The sequence below is a fragment of the Mytilus edulis genome, chromosome 11, assembly GCF_963676685.1.
Source record: "Mytilus edulis chromosome 11, xbMytEdul2.2, whole genome shotgun sequence".
NCBI classification, from domain to species: domain Eukaryota; kingdom Metazoa; phylum Mollusca; class Bivalvia; order Mytilida; family Mytilidae; genus Mytilus; species Mytilus edulis.
The window spans coordinates 82735862-82752457 of NC_092354.1; the positions used below are offsets into that span (position 1 = coordinate 82735862).

The 16596-nt window shown below is 34.2% G+C and overlaps 2 protein-coding genes across 2 annotated transcripts in view; one reads left to right on the forward strand and one right to left on the reverse strand.

Moving 5' to 3' along the window:
- Window positions 1–16596, forward strand: part of LOC139496439 (uncharacterized) — a 233627-nt gene that overhangs the window by 127854 nt on the left and 89177 nt on the right. The gene's annotated exons all lie outside the window — the stretch shown is intronic.
- LOC139496424 (transmembrane protease serine 3-like) lies at window positions 7024–15701 on the reverse strand. The gene is made up of 7 exons (XM_071285016.1): window positions 15572–15701; window positions 13954–14154; window positions 11794–11873; window positions 11260–11348; window positions 9208–9470; window positions 7913–8052; window positions 7024–7241 (listed from the first exon to the last, which is right to left on the reverse strand). The coding sequence occupies exons 1-7, from the start codon at window positions 15627–15629 to the stop codon at window positions 7077–7079; spliced, it is 996 nt and encodes a 331-aa protein (XP_071141117.1). The 5' UTR covers window positions 15630–15701; the 3' UTR covers window positions 7024–7076.

Consider the following 16596-nt stretch of genomic DNA (forward strand, 5'->3'; position numbering starts at 1 on the left):
GAAATTTTATACAAAGATTTAATCTTACTTGGGTCAAAATCTAAATGAATACAATTATTTACCGCCATGAAACATACAAATTTTAAAGAGTTGGCTTATTTTGTAATTATTTAAAAATAAAAAAAATAAACATAAAAAAAATCCGACGTCCTTTTCATTTTTGGGAACTCAAAGCGGTAACTACATTCCATATTAAAATTGATAATGTCAGCGTTTAGCATAAACATTTTGCACATATGGGGAATGTACTGTAAATGACCTGTTATATAAACAATGAAATATATCAACATACGTTCCCTTGTCACCATCTTACGGTGTTTATATATCTCAACTTGTACGATTCGCTCGTGTTTGTAACAATGTTTTAGATTTTAACGAGAGAAATTTATGTATTACTGAAAAATTATTACACCAGGGTTTTCGATATCACAAACTAGTCAAAACTTTTACTAAATTTTATCATCGGTATAAAGACATCATTCGTATTCGTAAATATAGCTCAACATGCAGACTTTTTATACGTTCAGGTATTTCACATCCAATTTTTTATGGAAATATTCTTTATAAAGCACAAAGGTGTCAGTATTTACCTCAGAAACTTACAAAACCTTTAAATAGACTGATTAAGAAGGGATATAATTACGATACTGTTGTCAAGTCATTAAAGATAGCATATTTTGGCGTTAATATTGAGTCACTGGTAAGGTCTTTGCGTCGGAACTAAAGACATTTATTCTAAAAACAGTTGTTGGCATGACACGGGTTATGTTCTTCTCATATATGTTATGATGGTATGATACTAAACCCCTAACGGGAAGGATTGTGCCTGATGTTCATATGATGAAATCATAATCTTTCAGTCAGTTTAATTGAAGTCTGGAGCTGGCATGTCAGTTAACTGCAAGTAGTCTGTTGTTATTTATGTATTATTGTCATTTTGTTTATTTTCTTTAGTTACATCTTCTGACATCAGACTCGGACTTCTCTTGAACTGAATTTTAATGTGCGTATTGTTATGCGTTTATTTTTCTACATTGGTTAGAGGTATAGGGGGAGGGTTGAGCTCTCACAAACATGTTTAACCCCGCCACATTTTTCCGCCTGTCCCAAGTCAGGAGCCTCTGGCCTTTGTTAGTCTTGTATTATTTTTATATTAGTTTCTTGTGTACAATTTGGAAATAAGTATGGCGTTCATTGTCACTGAACTAGTATATATTTGTTTAGGGGCCAGCTGAAGGACGCCTCCGGGTGCGGGAATTTCTCGCTACATTGAAGACCTGTTGGTGACCTTCTGCTGTTGTTTTTTATTTGGTCGGGTTGTTGTCTCTTTGACACATTCCCCATTTCCATTCTCAATTTTATTTCGAAATAATCTTTAATTTCATACCCAAGTTTCAGATTTTTAGAGATTGCATAATATTAAAGACGTTTTTGGAGAGTTATCTCATTAGCACTAACACTACATCTTCCTATAGCTATATATCTTAGAAACATATTATCTAGTATTTTCTACCTCAGGAATAAATTATTTTAGCTGTATTTGACAAAACGTTTAGGAATTTTTGGTTCTCAATGATCTTCAACTTCGTACTATTTTTAGCCTTCTTTAACATTTTTTTATTTGAGCGTGACTGATGAGTCATTTGTGGACAAAACTCGTATCTGACGTTAATATAAAATTTCAATCCTAGTATCTATGCTTTTTCGTTACATTTTTTGTTTTTATAGTGATTAAGATGATAACACAATGTTGACTGCTGTACCACTATTTTTGACATTTTTACTTATTGTGTCTGTTTGTTTTGTTCACGCATCGTTGCTATCGTTGAAAATGTAACGGAATTCGATGCAACTGTCATACAAGCGAGAGGTTAAGCTAGCGATAAAACCAGGTTCAATCCACCCTTTTCTACATAAGACAATGACTGAACCAAGTCAAGCATATGACAGTTGTTATCCATGCGTTTGATGTGTTTGATCTTTTGATTTTGCCATTTGGTTTGGGACTTTCCTTTTTGAATTTTCCTCGGATTTGAGTATTTTTGTGTATTTACTTTATATACCTGTACTTTTATTAGTTGTTCGACCAAAGTGTTGGATATCTTCACGATTCTGTTTTCATGTATATCACAATCGACCTAAAAATAGAAGTAAGCTTGAAAACATTTATAGAAAAGACTATAAACATTTTCATTCCTCCACAATATCTATACAACAAAATAAAAAGAATTTGACATTTAAGGGACAAGCAATATCATAAGACAGCAAAAGACAAGTTGTTACAATTAATTCCAACGTGAAAGAAATATTTTTTTGTTAAAAGACAAAAAAGAGCATGGAAAATATTGATGAGACAGAATTAATGTTATACACTTACTCCATTTGGTGTTGTCTTTATGACTGCTTCAAGTTTGAAAACCTTCAGTGCCAGATAAACCGTTATACACTTTCTCCATCTGGTGCTGTCTTTATGACTTTATGACTGCTTCTAGTTTGAAAACCTTCAGTGCCAGATAAACCGTTATATATAAATATACTACAGAAAAACAACTGACCCCTACAAAGAATATCCTGTCTATTCTGTTATTACAGTGTTGTTCAGTGTGGATTAACATTTTGACTTTAATATGAATGATCTGTCTTATCTATGTACAAAGTGTGTAAACAAAAGAATAATATAGCCTAGATATAATTGACCTTATAAACAATGATAAATATTTTGGAACGAAACTCATATTAAGTTGTACTCATATACAAGAAAAGGGTTAAAAAAATTTAAAAAATACTGAATTCCTCAAACAGAAGTTCGTAATCAAATGGCGAATTCAACATTCAAACAAACCAGACGAATTGAATAACAATGCCATATTCCTGACCTGGTGCAGAAAATTGTGGATAACATCTGTTTTTATAATTAGATAAACCTCTTATTTGTATGATAGTTCTGTACAATTCAATTATATAGAAAACGATGTGTAAAACAATAGGCAAAAATAATAGAATAGGAATGCAGCAGTTGATAAAGTTACTTTAAAAACAAACAAATATGTACCAAAGAAACGAACATAACGCTTATAGAAAAAGAACACATAACCAAAAAAAACGACAAGAAAAAACAAGCTCATCATTACAAAAAAGAGATGTACAAGTAGAGAGCCACGTCAAATGGATATCCCCAAATGTAAACTAAACAGTTAAAGTAATATTCATAAAGACAAATAAAAGAATACTTTAACACGTTATTATGATGATAATTTACTAAAAGCAGAAAACACAATAATGGGATGTATTAGTTAAATGAATATCACCAAAAATATACTAAACATCAAAACGTAAATTCATAAAGATAAATAAAGGAATATTATAACTCGTTATCAAGATGATAAGCAATGACAATACACAGAATCTATACTAAAAGTCCATAGTGTATCATTTGTGAGAAGCAGAACGGATGCCACAAGTGAATCAGGTTCTGCTTACCCGTTCTGAATACCTGATACCACCCCAGACTCAATGGCACAAACAACTATATGTCACCATACGGACTTCCGCGATGAGCAAAGTCCATACCGCATATCGCACCGAATTGACAAATTCAAGCGAGAAAACTAAAGGCCTTATCTATGCACAATAGTTATTAAAGGTACCAGGATTATAATTGTGTACGCCAGACGTGCGTTTTGTCTACATAAGACTCATCAGTGACGCTCATATCAGAATATTTATAAAGCCAAAAAAGTACAATGTTGAAGAGCATTGACGATCAAAATTCCAAAAAGGTGTGACAAATACGGCTAAGGTAATCTATCTCGAACCTGAACAAAAAACAATATGTAACACGTCAACAAACGACAATACTGACTCCATCTTACTTTCAAAGACTTATTTTTTGGAAGTAGGTAGAATCTACCTGTTGCAGTACTGTTGGTCATTTAAACAAAGGTTGTCGTTAGACACTCCAAAATAACAATTACACTGACCTCTAGTGTTGCTACCATATCAAATACAGCAATCTGATGATAAAACAGATTATTGTCCCTTTTTCTGTTTAGTTATGTAAATAGTCATGCGATGAATTTTGCAATAATTAGGCTTTTTTTCAGAAATAGATTATCTTAGCTGTATACGACAAAACGGCAAATAAATGCTCTTCAACTTCAAACTTTCTTTTTCTTTTTCAGCATTTGGTGTCCTGATGAATCTTTTGTAGACGAAACTCGCGTGTGTCGAAAATACAGATTTCATTTCTAGTGTCTATGAAAAGGTTTTAGCAATCAGAAATATGTTGTCTACTTTTTAGCTAATGCATCAAAGTTAAACAAGAAAACAATAACTCCAAAATACTGTTTAGAAGCCTACCAATCGGTCTCCATCATATCGTGATAATCCTGCACTAGGAGGGGGGATTCAGAAAGCCCTTAAAAAATGAGTAATATGAGCTGCAAATATTTGCACCTGTCCCAAGTCAGGAATCTGGTGTACAGTGGTTGTCGTTTGTTTATGTAATTTATACGTGCATCACGTTTCTCTTTTTTTCTATAAAGATAAGATCGTTGTTTTTTCCCGTTTGAATGGTTTCACACTAGTAATTTTGTGGCCCTTTTAGCTTGTTGTTCGGTGTGAGCGAAGACTCCGTGTTGACGGCTGTTCATTGACCTATAAAGGTTTACTTTTTTTTAAATTGTTATTTGGATAGAGAGTTGTCTAATTGGCACTCACACCGCATCTTCCTATAAATATCACTAGTTCCTTCAAAATGAATGTTAATCTGCCAGCACGATGTTTTTCACTGAAAGGCAGTGCTAGTATTTACTATTTACCTATACGATATTTTCAGAAAGATTTGTATTTCTTGTTACATCATTCATTTCATAACAATACAATCAATCATAAAAATCTAAAGTATGATTATTGTCATCGGAATTGTTGTTTGTTGCTTGATGTCTATGAACAAATGGTGCATACATGTTCATTAAAAGATGAAGTAGGGTCGAAAAACAATCATCTACGTTATGAGATGCTAATATAACATAATAAGGTTTTTAAAAAATGAGCTTCGTCATGCAAGTGCATGTATATGTTTGTTTTGGAACATTTAAATACAATCTAAAAGATGGATGTTGGGGTTTAAGGTGGTACCTAACACTACAGGGAGATAACTCTGTAAAATCAGCTAAACGTTTTGATTACGTTGTGTTGTAAAGGGAATATTAAGCTTCTCAATGATCAAAATTGGTGTTTGTCAAACTGCTATATAACCAGTGTAATTTTTCTGACAAAACGGTTGGTTCAAATTTGTTGATTCTTTTTATATTTTTGTTAAAGGATCAAAGTAAATACTTTGTCAACATTTTATGAAAATTAAACGAGCCAAATTAATTTCAGTGAAAGCGTTAGGTACCACCTTAATAGGATTATTATGTCAATTTCCAAACACTTACAGTGTTTGCATTTCCTATCATAATTTTCCTATTATGATTGGCATGATAGAGGGTTACTGCTCACAAGGAACCTGTTAAACCAAGAGTTCCAAATGGTGAAGTTGAAATCATCCCTTCGTAAATTTTACGGACGCCATTTCGAGTTGGTTGACCGTTATGGAATAACCGTTTCACAAATGATATCAGATATGTTCCTTACGTCGTAACTACAATCCCCTTCCCTTTCATGAATGTGACCTACCGAATTAGACTATTTACCGAATTTGTAATCACATGAGCAACACGACGGGTGCCACATGTGGAGCAGGATATGCATACCCTTCCGGAGCACCTGAGATCACCACTAGTTTTTGGTTGGGTTCGTGTTGTTTATTCTTCAGTTTTCTATGTTGTGTCATGTGTACTATTGTGTTTCTGTTGTTTTTTTTCATTTTTTGCCATGGCGTTGTCAGTGTGTTTTAGATTTACGAGTTTGACTGTCCCTTTGGTATCTTTAGTCCCTCTCCTTTTACCGACTTTGCATACAGATTTTGTTCAACCCGAAATAAGGTAACAGATGCATTGGTAATGACAGATTTTAATTTACATAAGGTCGATTTCTGCCCGACGCATCTCATATAAATTTCACATGACAATTCAACTCTTCAAAAGAAAGGATTACTCTAATCAATGTGTTGTGTTTTGTGTTTTTGTTTGATTTGTCTTTATTTTTATATCTACAATATATAATAACAAGGATCATAATGACTCTGTCATTTTACAGAAAACGGAGCTTAAACATACGACGATTGGGAATGATAACAAATGCGACAACGCTCCATTAAAAACAAATGACTGTATTCTAAAATTTCAGAGTTTGGTGCCTTATTAAATGTGTTTAATACATTACTATATACACAAAAAAACGACCATTTTTTTTTGGTTGAGGGTGATATTTTTGTATAAAGGATAAACAATATCTTATTTTACTAAAAAATATTTTGTTGTCAATAACACACAGAAACAAAATATTTTGAACAATCAAACATCAAAAAGCCTCCGTTCAGCGGTAAGTTGGTCTGTGACTTAGCTTTTTATTGGTGACCTGGTCTGTCCTTATCCAACATACCACAATGTTTAAGTTGCAGTTCAAATTTCCCTTCATCTTCTCGATCATTTTACTTTGCAGAGCAAGTTTATTAGTAGTAAATTAGTTCCGGTTCTGAATATGCATGTAATATTTGCAACATGGCGTTAAGCGCCCGACAACCGATCAACGTGTACCATGACAATCGTTGATTTATGCCCGAAGAAATGATTAATGATTTACTCTAAAAACTAAAAAAACATTTGTTAATATAATGAAATCCAATGCGATTGTCATACAAGTCAGCGGTTAAACTAGCTATAAAACTAGGTTTAATCCACCATTTTCTTTATGAAATATGCCTGTACCAAGGCAGGAATATGAAATGTTTTGATGTGTTTCAGGTTGTGATTTAGCATTTACATACGAGATTTTCCGTTTTGAATTTTCCTCGGAGTTAAAGAATGTACTTTGAAGTTATCGTATGCATTCTGGACACACTAGTTAAACACATAGTTTACTCCATTAATAAAAATATTTATTTTTAGTTTTTATATTATCTGTTCTGTTTATGGATGTCTTGCTTTATTTGTGTTAATCCAATCAATGAACGAGGATACTCTAGTGTACACTCCTGGTGCATGCCTCTTGGCACATCCATATCCCCACGAGACGACTCCCGTTATTTTGTAGACACTGTCCTTCTTACAAACAAGAGGTCCACCAGAATCTCCCTGTAAATAAGGAGTTTGAAGTATAATTATATGCATGTAACATCATTTTAAATTAACCTAAACATGTAGCGAGATTAAAACTTCAACTATATGTAACGAGATAACAAAATCACCTTCACATTTTACCTTCACGTTACATTTAGGAGATAGATATATTGTATTTGAAGCTCCGGCGGAATCAATGAGTGATTTGATGGTCGCAAATATCCGGGTTTATTTTACTCCGCTAACGTGTCGCCAGTAAACTTAATTTGCGACCATCAATTCAACAATTGATACAATCATGTCTTAAAATACAATACGGTTATCTCCTTATTATCTTATTGACAATTATATAAGCGTTACCTCATTTAATTTGATAAGTAATCAATTATCTTAACGCCAAGGGGCTAATATTCAATTCATATTGAGCACTTTTTTTTATCTCCATTCAAATGAAACTGATAGAAAACAACGTTAAAAGATACATTTACAATCTGTCATACATCGTCTGCGCTTGCGCGTAAGTCCCGGCATCAATTGTAAATCGATGTCATGCACATAAGTGACGTTGTCCAATGAAAATAGACGTAACAAACGATGTTGCATTAGCACTGTAAACATATTACCTGACAAGCGTTTCTGCAACCCTGGTTATATAATTGTCAATGAGATAACAGTAAAAATATTACCTGACAAGCGTCTCTGCCACCCTGGTTATATCCAGCACAAATGTTACTTCCGTAAATAACGTTGCCAAGGTAATATTTGCATCTGTTACTATCCATGATTGGGACATCAACTTCATTCAATAATCGAGTTCCTGGACCATCTGATAAATACATATCATAACGTATATATTCGGAAACTTTTGTTTAGATGAAAAACGATGTATTACTACAAATGCCTTTCTGTCCTAAGGTATAACTAATTTAATTCATTAACGATTTTATCCTGTTATGCCAATCATTTACACTCATTTCACTCTACTGCCACATTTTCAAGGAATGGGACTACTGACCTAGCTATACAAATGAACCACGGTGACGTCACACCATCTATGACGTAACTCTCACAACATTGAGCGCCAAATTTGACTCAATCCAGTTTATCTGTCTCCGTATTAAAAACCTCTTATATTTGACTATCTGTAGGGTTCTACCAAAGTCAGTACTCTACACCCCGTAAAAAATATGTAAAATTTCCAAATTTCAATAAAACTTTTTTAGATAAAGTAAAAAACGTTGTTTTCACGTTACACTTTGTACCCGAACTTCCATAAAACTCGCTCGATTCGGACTAAGACCGGGGATACATTCGTTATCACGGTGTACTAGGGTACTTCAGGGTGTTAAAAGATCCATATCTACGGATATGAACGTAGATAACTTATAATTTTTATGTCGTCCAAACATTCGTAACACGTATTTCAATTCCAGGCATAAATATATCAGTATAAAATCTAACGGCATTTTACGTAATCAAATATTACATTAAAATAAGTAATTAATTATTATACCTTATTAGTGTATTGAAGTTACCAGTTACCAGTCAATGAACGATATGTAATGCTGATCATTAGTTAAGAACCCTTAAATAACCTATAGTTACCTGTGTGAAATCCTTAAATTACCTATAGTTACCTGTGTGAAATCCTTAAATAACCTATAGTTACCTGTGTGAAATCCTTTAATAACCTATAGTTACCTGTGTGAAATCCTTAAATAACCTATAGTTACCTGTGTGAAATCCTTAAATAACCTATAGTTACCTGTGTGAAATCCTTAAATAACCTATAGCTACCTGTGTGAAATCCTTAAATAACCGTGTGAAATCCTTAAATAACCTATAGTTACCTGTGTGAAATCCTTAAAAAAAACCTATAGTTACCTGTGTGAAATCCTTAAATAACCTATAGCTACCTGTGTGAAATCCTTAAAAAAACCTATAGTTACCTGTTTGAAATCCTAAAATAACCTATAGTTACCTGTGTGAAGAGCTCCCCATCCAGTTACTGTACATACAAGTCCGTCGAAATCTTCATATTTGTTAGGGAGACAAGCGGCCTTGGTTGTAGAATCAGTAAGGTCAAGAGGTTTATCTAATTTGATGAGTGCAATATCGTTATGGTTACTTCGTGAGCTGTAGCCTGTGTGAACGATTACATTTCGTACGTTATGTACCTGGCTTCGGTATATATGACCTCTATCGTGGATACCAGTTGCTACGGTCCAGTAGGAGTGGGTGGTGCTGAGAATAAAGGGGGAAATATTCATTTTTTTATTTTATATTTGAGCCAGTCAATGCGAAAAGGTACAAAAAGTCCTTTTGGTAAACTTTACAGGACACGTTATCAAAGTTTGTTATCGTATTTTTGAAAAACGATTTCATCCGAAAAAAATTACATTAATGTAAACATTCATAAAATTGTCAATTCTATCCCGAATTTGTCAATCAAAACAGAAAAAGATGTAGAAATATCTGAATTTTTGGTATGTGAGCAAGTGTAAAATCATTTGTTCCCCCGACTAATGCTTTACCGACCAGAAACTTTAAAAAAAAATACGATACTACAGAGACAAAAGTCAATAATTTCAGTCAGTTCTACAGGTTCAAAGAAAGTAAGACAACATTAAAACATGAGAGAAAATACAAAAACTATAACATCTTGTGTTTTAGAAATTGTTAAGTTAAGTTATTTAATATTATATAAATCAACCTCAATTGCACGGGATTCGAACCATTGCCCGGTTTAATTACATTGATATCAGCATTGAAAGCGAGAGCCTTATCCCCACTGCTACCGGGGTTAACATTATCAATTGGCAAATCAAGCCATTTAAACCTTACTTTGAAAATGATTGAAATTTATGAAATAATTCATTAAAAATCTTGATAAAACTAAGGGGGGGGGGGGTCTCAGCACTTGCAGGTGCGTGTAGCTCACAGCTTGATGATATGAGGAAAAGTAAATGTGTTTTATAAATCACAAGTCTACTATCAATAATTATGCACACTTTTTAGAATTTCGTAAATTTTTCGTTTTTGTACCTTTTCGCATGGACTGGCTCATTTTTGGCTTTTTTACTATTTTGATCTGAGCGTCACTGATGAGTCTTATGTAGACGAAACGCGCGTCTGGCGTATAATATTATAATCCTGGTACTTTTGATAACTATTTACACCACTGGGTCGATGCCACTGCTGGTGGACGTTTCGTCCCCGAGGGTATCACCAGCCCAGTAGTCAGCACTTTGGTGTTGTCATGAATATCAATTATATGGTCATTTTTAAATTTTCTGTTTACAAAACTTAGAATTTTTCGAAAAACTAAGGATTTTTTTACTCCAGGAGTAGATTACCTTAGCCGTATTTGGCATAACGTTTTGGAATTTTGGGTCCTCATTGCTCTTCAACTTTGTATTTATTTGGCTTTTTTACTATTTTGATCTGAGCGTCACTGATGGGTCTTATGTAGACGAAACGCGCGTCTGGCGTATAATATTATAATCCTGGTACTTTTGATAATCATTTACAGTAGGAGTTTTAATGTATATTACTCATGCACTGGTTTTGGCGTTTGCTAGAATAGTATTTAGATCTTATAGTAAATCATTGCTGATAAAAAAAAAACGTTATTAAAACATTTACCAAAAACAAAACATCTACATTGTGTGCTTTTATAAGTTTTTATATCCCGCTAAATGCAAATTCTAAACGCATAATGTTAAAAATTGTTAACTTGTTGAGTCCGTATAAGAAAATGCCTTTCGCAACATTACAATTATCAAAGAAGCTTTGGGCGGCACTACGAATATCATTGAATCAGTGCATGGTACTTAGATTATTAAAGTAGCTGTGCGCAGCACAACGAAAAGTATAAAATTGCGACTGTCACTAAGAATACGCAATTCCGTGTGTTTCTGTATTATAGAGAACGGGGACCAATTTTGGGTCGTACGTACGACTGGATGTACACGGGAAACGTTACTAATGCCCCCATCGCCTTTGCGGAGGGGCCATATTAATTTATATTTACTCTTCGAAACAATGAGCTGCTGTTAGAATCCACTGACTGTCGATAATAGTTCCTCCACACATGTGATGACTCCCGTATCGTAGTGATACCTGAAATAGTTATCTCCCTTGGTGAAAATCTCGGTCAAAAAGGTACATTTGTGTTCCTAAAGATATCGCGATGAACGTAATGTTTCTATACAAAACACATATCAAAATAAAATTTTAAAAATAAAATAAAATAAAAGCTTTGTTAGTCTTGTATGATTTTTAATTTTAGTTTCTTGTGTATAATTCGGAGTTTAGTATGACGTCCATTATCACTGTACTAGTATACATATTTTATGGGGCCAGCTGAAGGACGCCTCCGGGTGCTGGAATTTTTCGCTACATTGGCCTTCGGCTGTTGTCTGCCCTATGGTCGGGTTGTTGTCGCTTTGACACATTCCCCATTTCTTTTTTCGATTTTAACGTGTCAAATTTAAATAAAGTTACCGCCAAGGGTTGTCTTTGTCTGCTTTTAAATTAAAAGTAATATTAGTTATTGGAACCTTACCTGCCATGGGTAAGCATGCGCAGTTGCGACAGTTCCGCCAACAATTCTATGACTTGTTACATCAGGTATTCCACATTGAGCTTTAAAATAAATGTACAAAAATATATGCATTAAAATGAACAAAAAATAGTTTCTATTAATTGCAATGCCTTATTTCTCTATCCTTTAAAATTATGCCATATGTTAGAACATTATTATTTCATATTTTTGTCTATTCTTTGTTTTCTTTGTCCTTCATTTTACACTTTTTTCCATTGTTTCTCTCATTTGTAAACATCATATATAACCTCTTTATTCAGTTATATTTGTAATTGTGAGTCCCATTGGCGGATCCAGGGGAGGGAATGGGGGAAGGTGGACCGGGTCCCATTTTGTGGGGAAAATTTGTTTGATTGTGTATATATATATGCTAAACATGAGAGAAACAATGGAAAAAAGTGTAAAATGAAGGACAAAGAAAACAAAGAATAGACAAAAATATGAAATAATAATGTTCTAACATATGGCATAATTTTAAAGGATAGAGAAATAAGGCATTGCAATTAATAGATATAATATATATATAGGGAACCACTGAAGCACGACTAGAGCCGGCCACCTACGTAGCGCGACGTAGCTGCTTTCAATTTCTATGTAACAACTAGACTAAATTAGTCTATAGCTACACGTGCAACAGTCAAAATCTACATAGCACTACGTAGCTGGGTTGAGTTCAATATCGTAGCAGCTACGTAGCGGCTGCGTAGCTGCTATCAATATATATGTAGTAGCTAGTATATAGCTACACGTTCAATAGTAAAACTATACGTAGCACTACGTAGCCGCTACGATATTGAACGCAACCCTGCTACGATATTGAACGCAGACCAGTTAATCGTAACTGGAATTACGACGATCCTAATATGGTGACGACAGAAATAGGTAAAATCTTATCAGTCATTTTTCTCAAATGTAGCTTGTTGTTGTAACTCTTGACAGCTACATTCGAGAAAAATGGCAGAACAGATTTTACCTTTTCTGTAGTCGCCATATTGGGATCGTCTTAATTCCAGTTACGATTATCAGTTTAAGACCAGTGATATCTGCCTAGGATAACGAAATACACTGATGTATTTTATACTAAAGTCGGCATAGACGCCGGAATTGCTGTTCGATTACGAATTCACTTAAATGATGCAAAATATGTACGCTAATGAAACAATTTCACCCACTCCCCCTTCTTATCATTAACAACACCAATCAAATATAATGTCTTAATTTCAACACAAAACACAATGTCTATATCATTAAAAGTCACACTGAAGGATCGGGGAGGGAGGGGATTCTAAGCTTGTTCCTTTTTCGTTTATTGTTTAGTCCATGTTTCTCTATTTTGCATTAATTTTTCCCATCATTCGAATTTTTTTGTTTAAATGTAAGCAAGACATATTTCTTTATTTTTTCTCTTTGTTTTACCCTTTATTCTGCATTTTACCAATTTTGTTTGTAAATAGGGACTATGCAATCACTAAATATGACCGTTATTGGTGCTTTACTTTTTGGGTGATCATTTAATATAAGTAGGGGGAGGATTGTTAAATACGGAATGTCTATTTTCATATTCCGCGTGGTACACTACTATTGCAATCAGATTCAGGGCAAAAGATTCATCTTTTTCATCATCTCTTAGTCCAAACTTCGTACCAGACAAGGCTTTTCAAAGTCCGCATATCCCTCTAACTATCTCTGTTATTAAGTGATCCTTCACTTTATTCCTGCTTATCATTTTACTTAAATTTGAACAATTTCGTTTCCATTTTTTACAGGAAAAATATTATGTTATTATAAAACTAAAAAATCTCCACGTTTAGTTAAAAAAAGATCTTTGAAAATGGATAAACCATACGCTCAGTCTATATAAATCCACAAAACGACTGGAAAACAACTATCATATTCCTGGCTGTACTTCAATATAAAACTAGTTAACTCTCCAAGATGTTTAAACAAAAAAAATTATTACATGAGCCACACGTTTTGTCTACTAAAGGCTTATTAGTGACGCTGGGGTAAAAAAAAAGTTTAAAAGGCCAAATAGAGTATGAAATTAACGAGCATTGAGGAGCCATAAATTTCCAAAAAATAGTGACATATACAACCAATATTATCTAAGTAGTTATTTACCTCCGCTACTCGTTTGGTGACTTCCAGTTCCGGTATGACTTCCGGTACCAGTACCAGTTCCGGTTCCGGTCCCAGTACTTGTTGAATGTTGTGGATAACAACAAAGTTCTAAGAAACCACAGTGACTATAACTTTGTACGTAGCCACTCGGACATGTACTGAAAATGTCAATACATGCTCCTTTATAGGAGGTGGCACATACTGTAAAGACAATAGCAGTTAGACATTAATGATATACAATATCGATGCAGGCTCCTTTATAGGAGATGGCACATACTGTAAAGACAATAACAAATAATATATAGAAGGCATCAATAAAAGATATTGGAAATGAATTTTAAACAATATCAATTAAACATTTATGTCAATAACTATTGAAACAGGCTTTGCAATATCCTTACAGTGTTTGTTGTTGTTGTTGGGTTGGTGTTGTTGTTGAGTTGGTGTTGTTGTTGGGTTGTTGTTGTTGTTGTTGGGTTGGTGTTGCTGTTAGGTTGGTGTTGTTGTTTGGTTGGTGTTGTTGTTGGGTTGGTGTTGTTGTTGAGTTGGTGTTGTTGTTGGGTTCTTGTTGTTGTTGTTGGGTTGGTGTTGTTGTTGGGTTGGTGTTGTTGTTGGGTTGTTGTTGTTGTTGTTGGGTTGGTGTTGCTCAGTCTGTAGTTTTCTTTATTGTGTTTTTGGGACTGTTTTCTTTTTCTTTTCTTTTTTCTTTCTTTTCGTCGTTTTTCATTTTATTGTCATGGCATTTTCATTTTGTTTGTCGACTTGTGACTTTCTGTTGATATCTGTTGATATCTGTCGCCTCTCTTATACATGTCCCATGAAAGGATATGGAACAGACTATCACGACAATAAATCATTTAAGGAGGATATTATTGCAACAGTCTTCATTATAGGATGTTAGAAAAAACTAAAAATACAGTTGCGTCTAAACAAAAGATGAAAGACAGACAGACATATAAAAAAAGAAGATGTGGTATGATTGCTAATGAGACAACTCTCCACAAGAGACCAAAATGACAGAGAAATTAATACCCATAGGTCATTGAACGGCCTTCAACAATAAGCAAAGCCCATACTGCATAGTCAGTTATAAAAGGCCCCGATGTTTACTTTACATAGATTGTATAGACAAATTAAAATTATTATCTAAAAAGGTCAAATCACGAAAGGTCAACACAAGCCACTAAGGCAGACGGACAGAAAGACACAGATCGAAAAAGTTCACATACACATTAAGAAATAGATATAATCATGAAAATTAACCGTGATTATATAGGGAATCACGAGAAAAAAGGGGGGGGGGGGGGTTAAGTCGAGACAAACATGACTGAGACATTAAAGAATTTAATTTAGTATAAAAAAGACATGACGGATTTTTCCGACAATTTTGTAAGAAAAAATAACGGAATGTTTCGACATTCATTCAAACTTTAAAACTATTGTGAACCATGATGGTGGTTGACACGAAATATTATATGATTTTCGTTTTGTACTGTTAAATTTTTGCTTTAATCCCAACGTCAAAAATTACAGCGGATACCAAAGATCGAATGAAGAAAACCGCGAAAAGGGAGATAACCTATTCAATTGTTATAGAATTGTTTCTTTAAAACTTTACCTGAGCCCTCGGCTATTGCCACTAGACCAGCTAGAATTACTCCTAGGCACAAAAACATGGCGTCCAGCGCAGTAATGTGAAATCTAAGCGAATGCCTTATCTCCTGTTTCTCTTATCTTCGTGAACTTACTTAACATGAATTAGATATGAATATATACATATACACGATACAAAGAGTTCACTTGAACCAAATCTTGAACCGACACACTGAGTGACCTATTTTTACTTTAGTAGAGGTCGTATAATCTTATATCGAATACCGGAACTGCTTCAGAAAAGAGGCACAAAGGATTTCAGTGGCGGATCCAGAACTTTTCAAAAGGGGTGGCCTAACTGACCTAAGTGGAGGGCGTTCCAGTCATGCTTCAGTGATAACCTATATAATCAACAATTTTCCAACGAAAGAGGGGCCCCAGGTTCTCCCCCCCCCCCCCCACCCCCGAATCCGCCTATGACTGGAACATTGTAGTTGTAGGGGTAATCATGTTGTTTAGCATTTTAATCAAAACAATATATATAACGATCATAAAACTTCTACAGATTAATTTGTGTTTGCTCAACGTCCAGTTGCAAATATTAGATATGACAACTGTAAGAATATTCACAAAGCTGGTTTGATAAACGTCATACATAAGAATGTTGAGATATCCATTCGTAGTACTAATTTATCGTCGGACAGGTAGAAAATTCGTCCGTTCGGAACAAATCTCAACTTTAGTAAGTTCTTCCGTTCCTACAAATTAATAGAAACCATCCCTCATTTGTGATCATTTTCCTATTTGTCCCGGACCATCTGTGTAAGATCTCACTAGCGACTTCTTCCTGGTCTTATAACATCAGATACTGTAATAGTCGTTTGAACTATGATCTTTTATGATTGTGTCCTACATTAAATTGTCACGTTTTGATTCACATGGCGGGTAATACATGCATATAAGCAGGAGACATATACCCTGTCTATTTACTACTGCTTCCTCTAATTACGTGCTGTACAAATAGGAAAATGATCACTTTTGTTAACTCAT

What these genes read in the sequence shown, in the direction of transcription:
- LOC139496424 (XM_071285016.1), bottom strand. Translation starts at nt 15,629, where the DNA reads ATGTTTTTGTGCCTAGGAGTAATTCTAGCTGGTCTAGTGGCAATAGCC. An exon ending in CGCATGCTTACCCATGGCAG is followed by an intron (nt 11,349 to 11,793) that starts GTAAGGTTCCAA and finishes TAACTATTTCAG; the next exon opens with GTATCACTACGATACGGGAG. An exon ending in ATGGGGAGCTCTTCACACAG is followed by an intron (nt 8,053 to 9,207) that starts GTAACTATAGGT and finishes TGTATTTATCAG; the next exon opens with ATGGTCCAGGAACTCGATTA.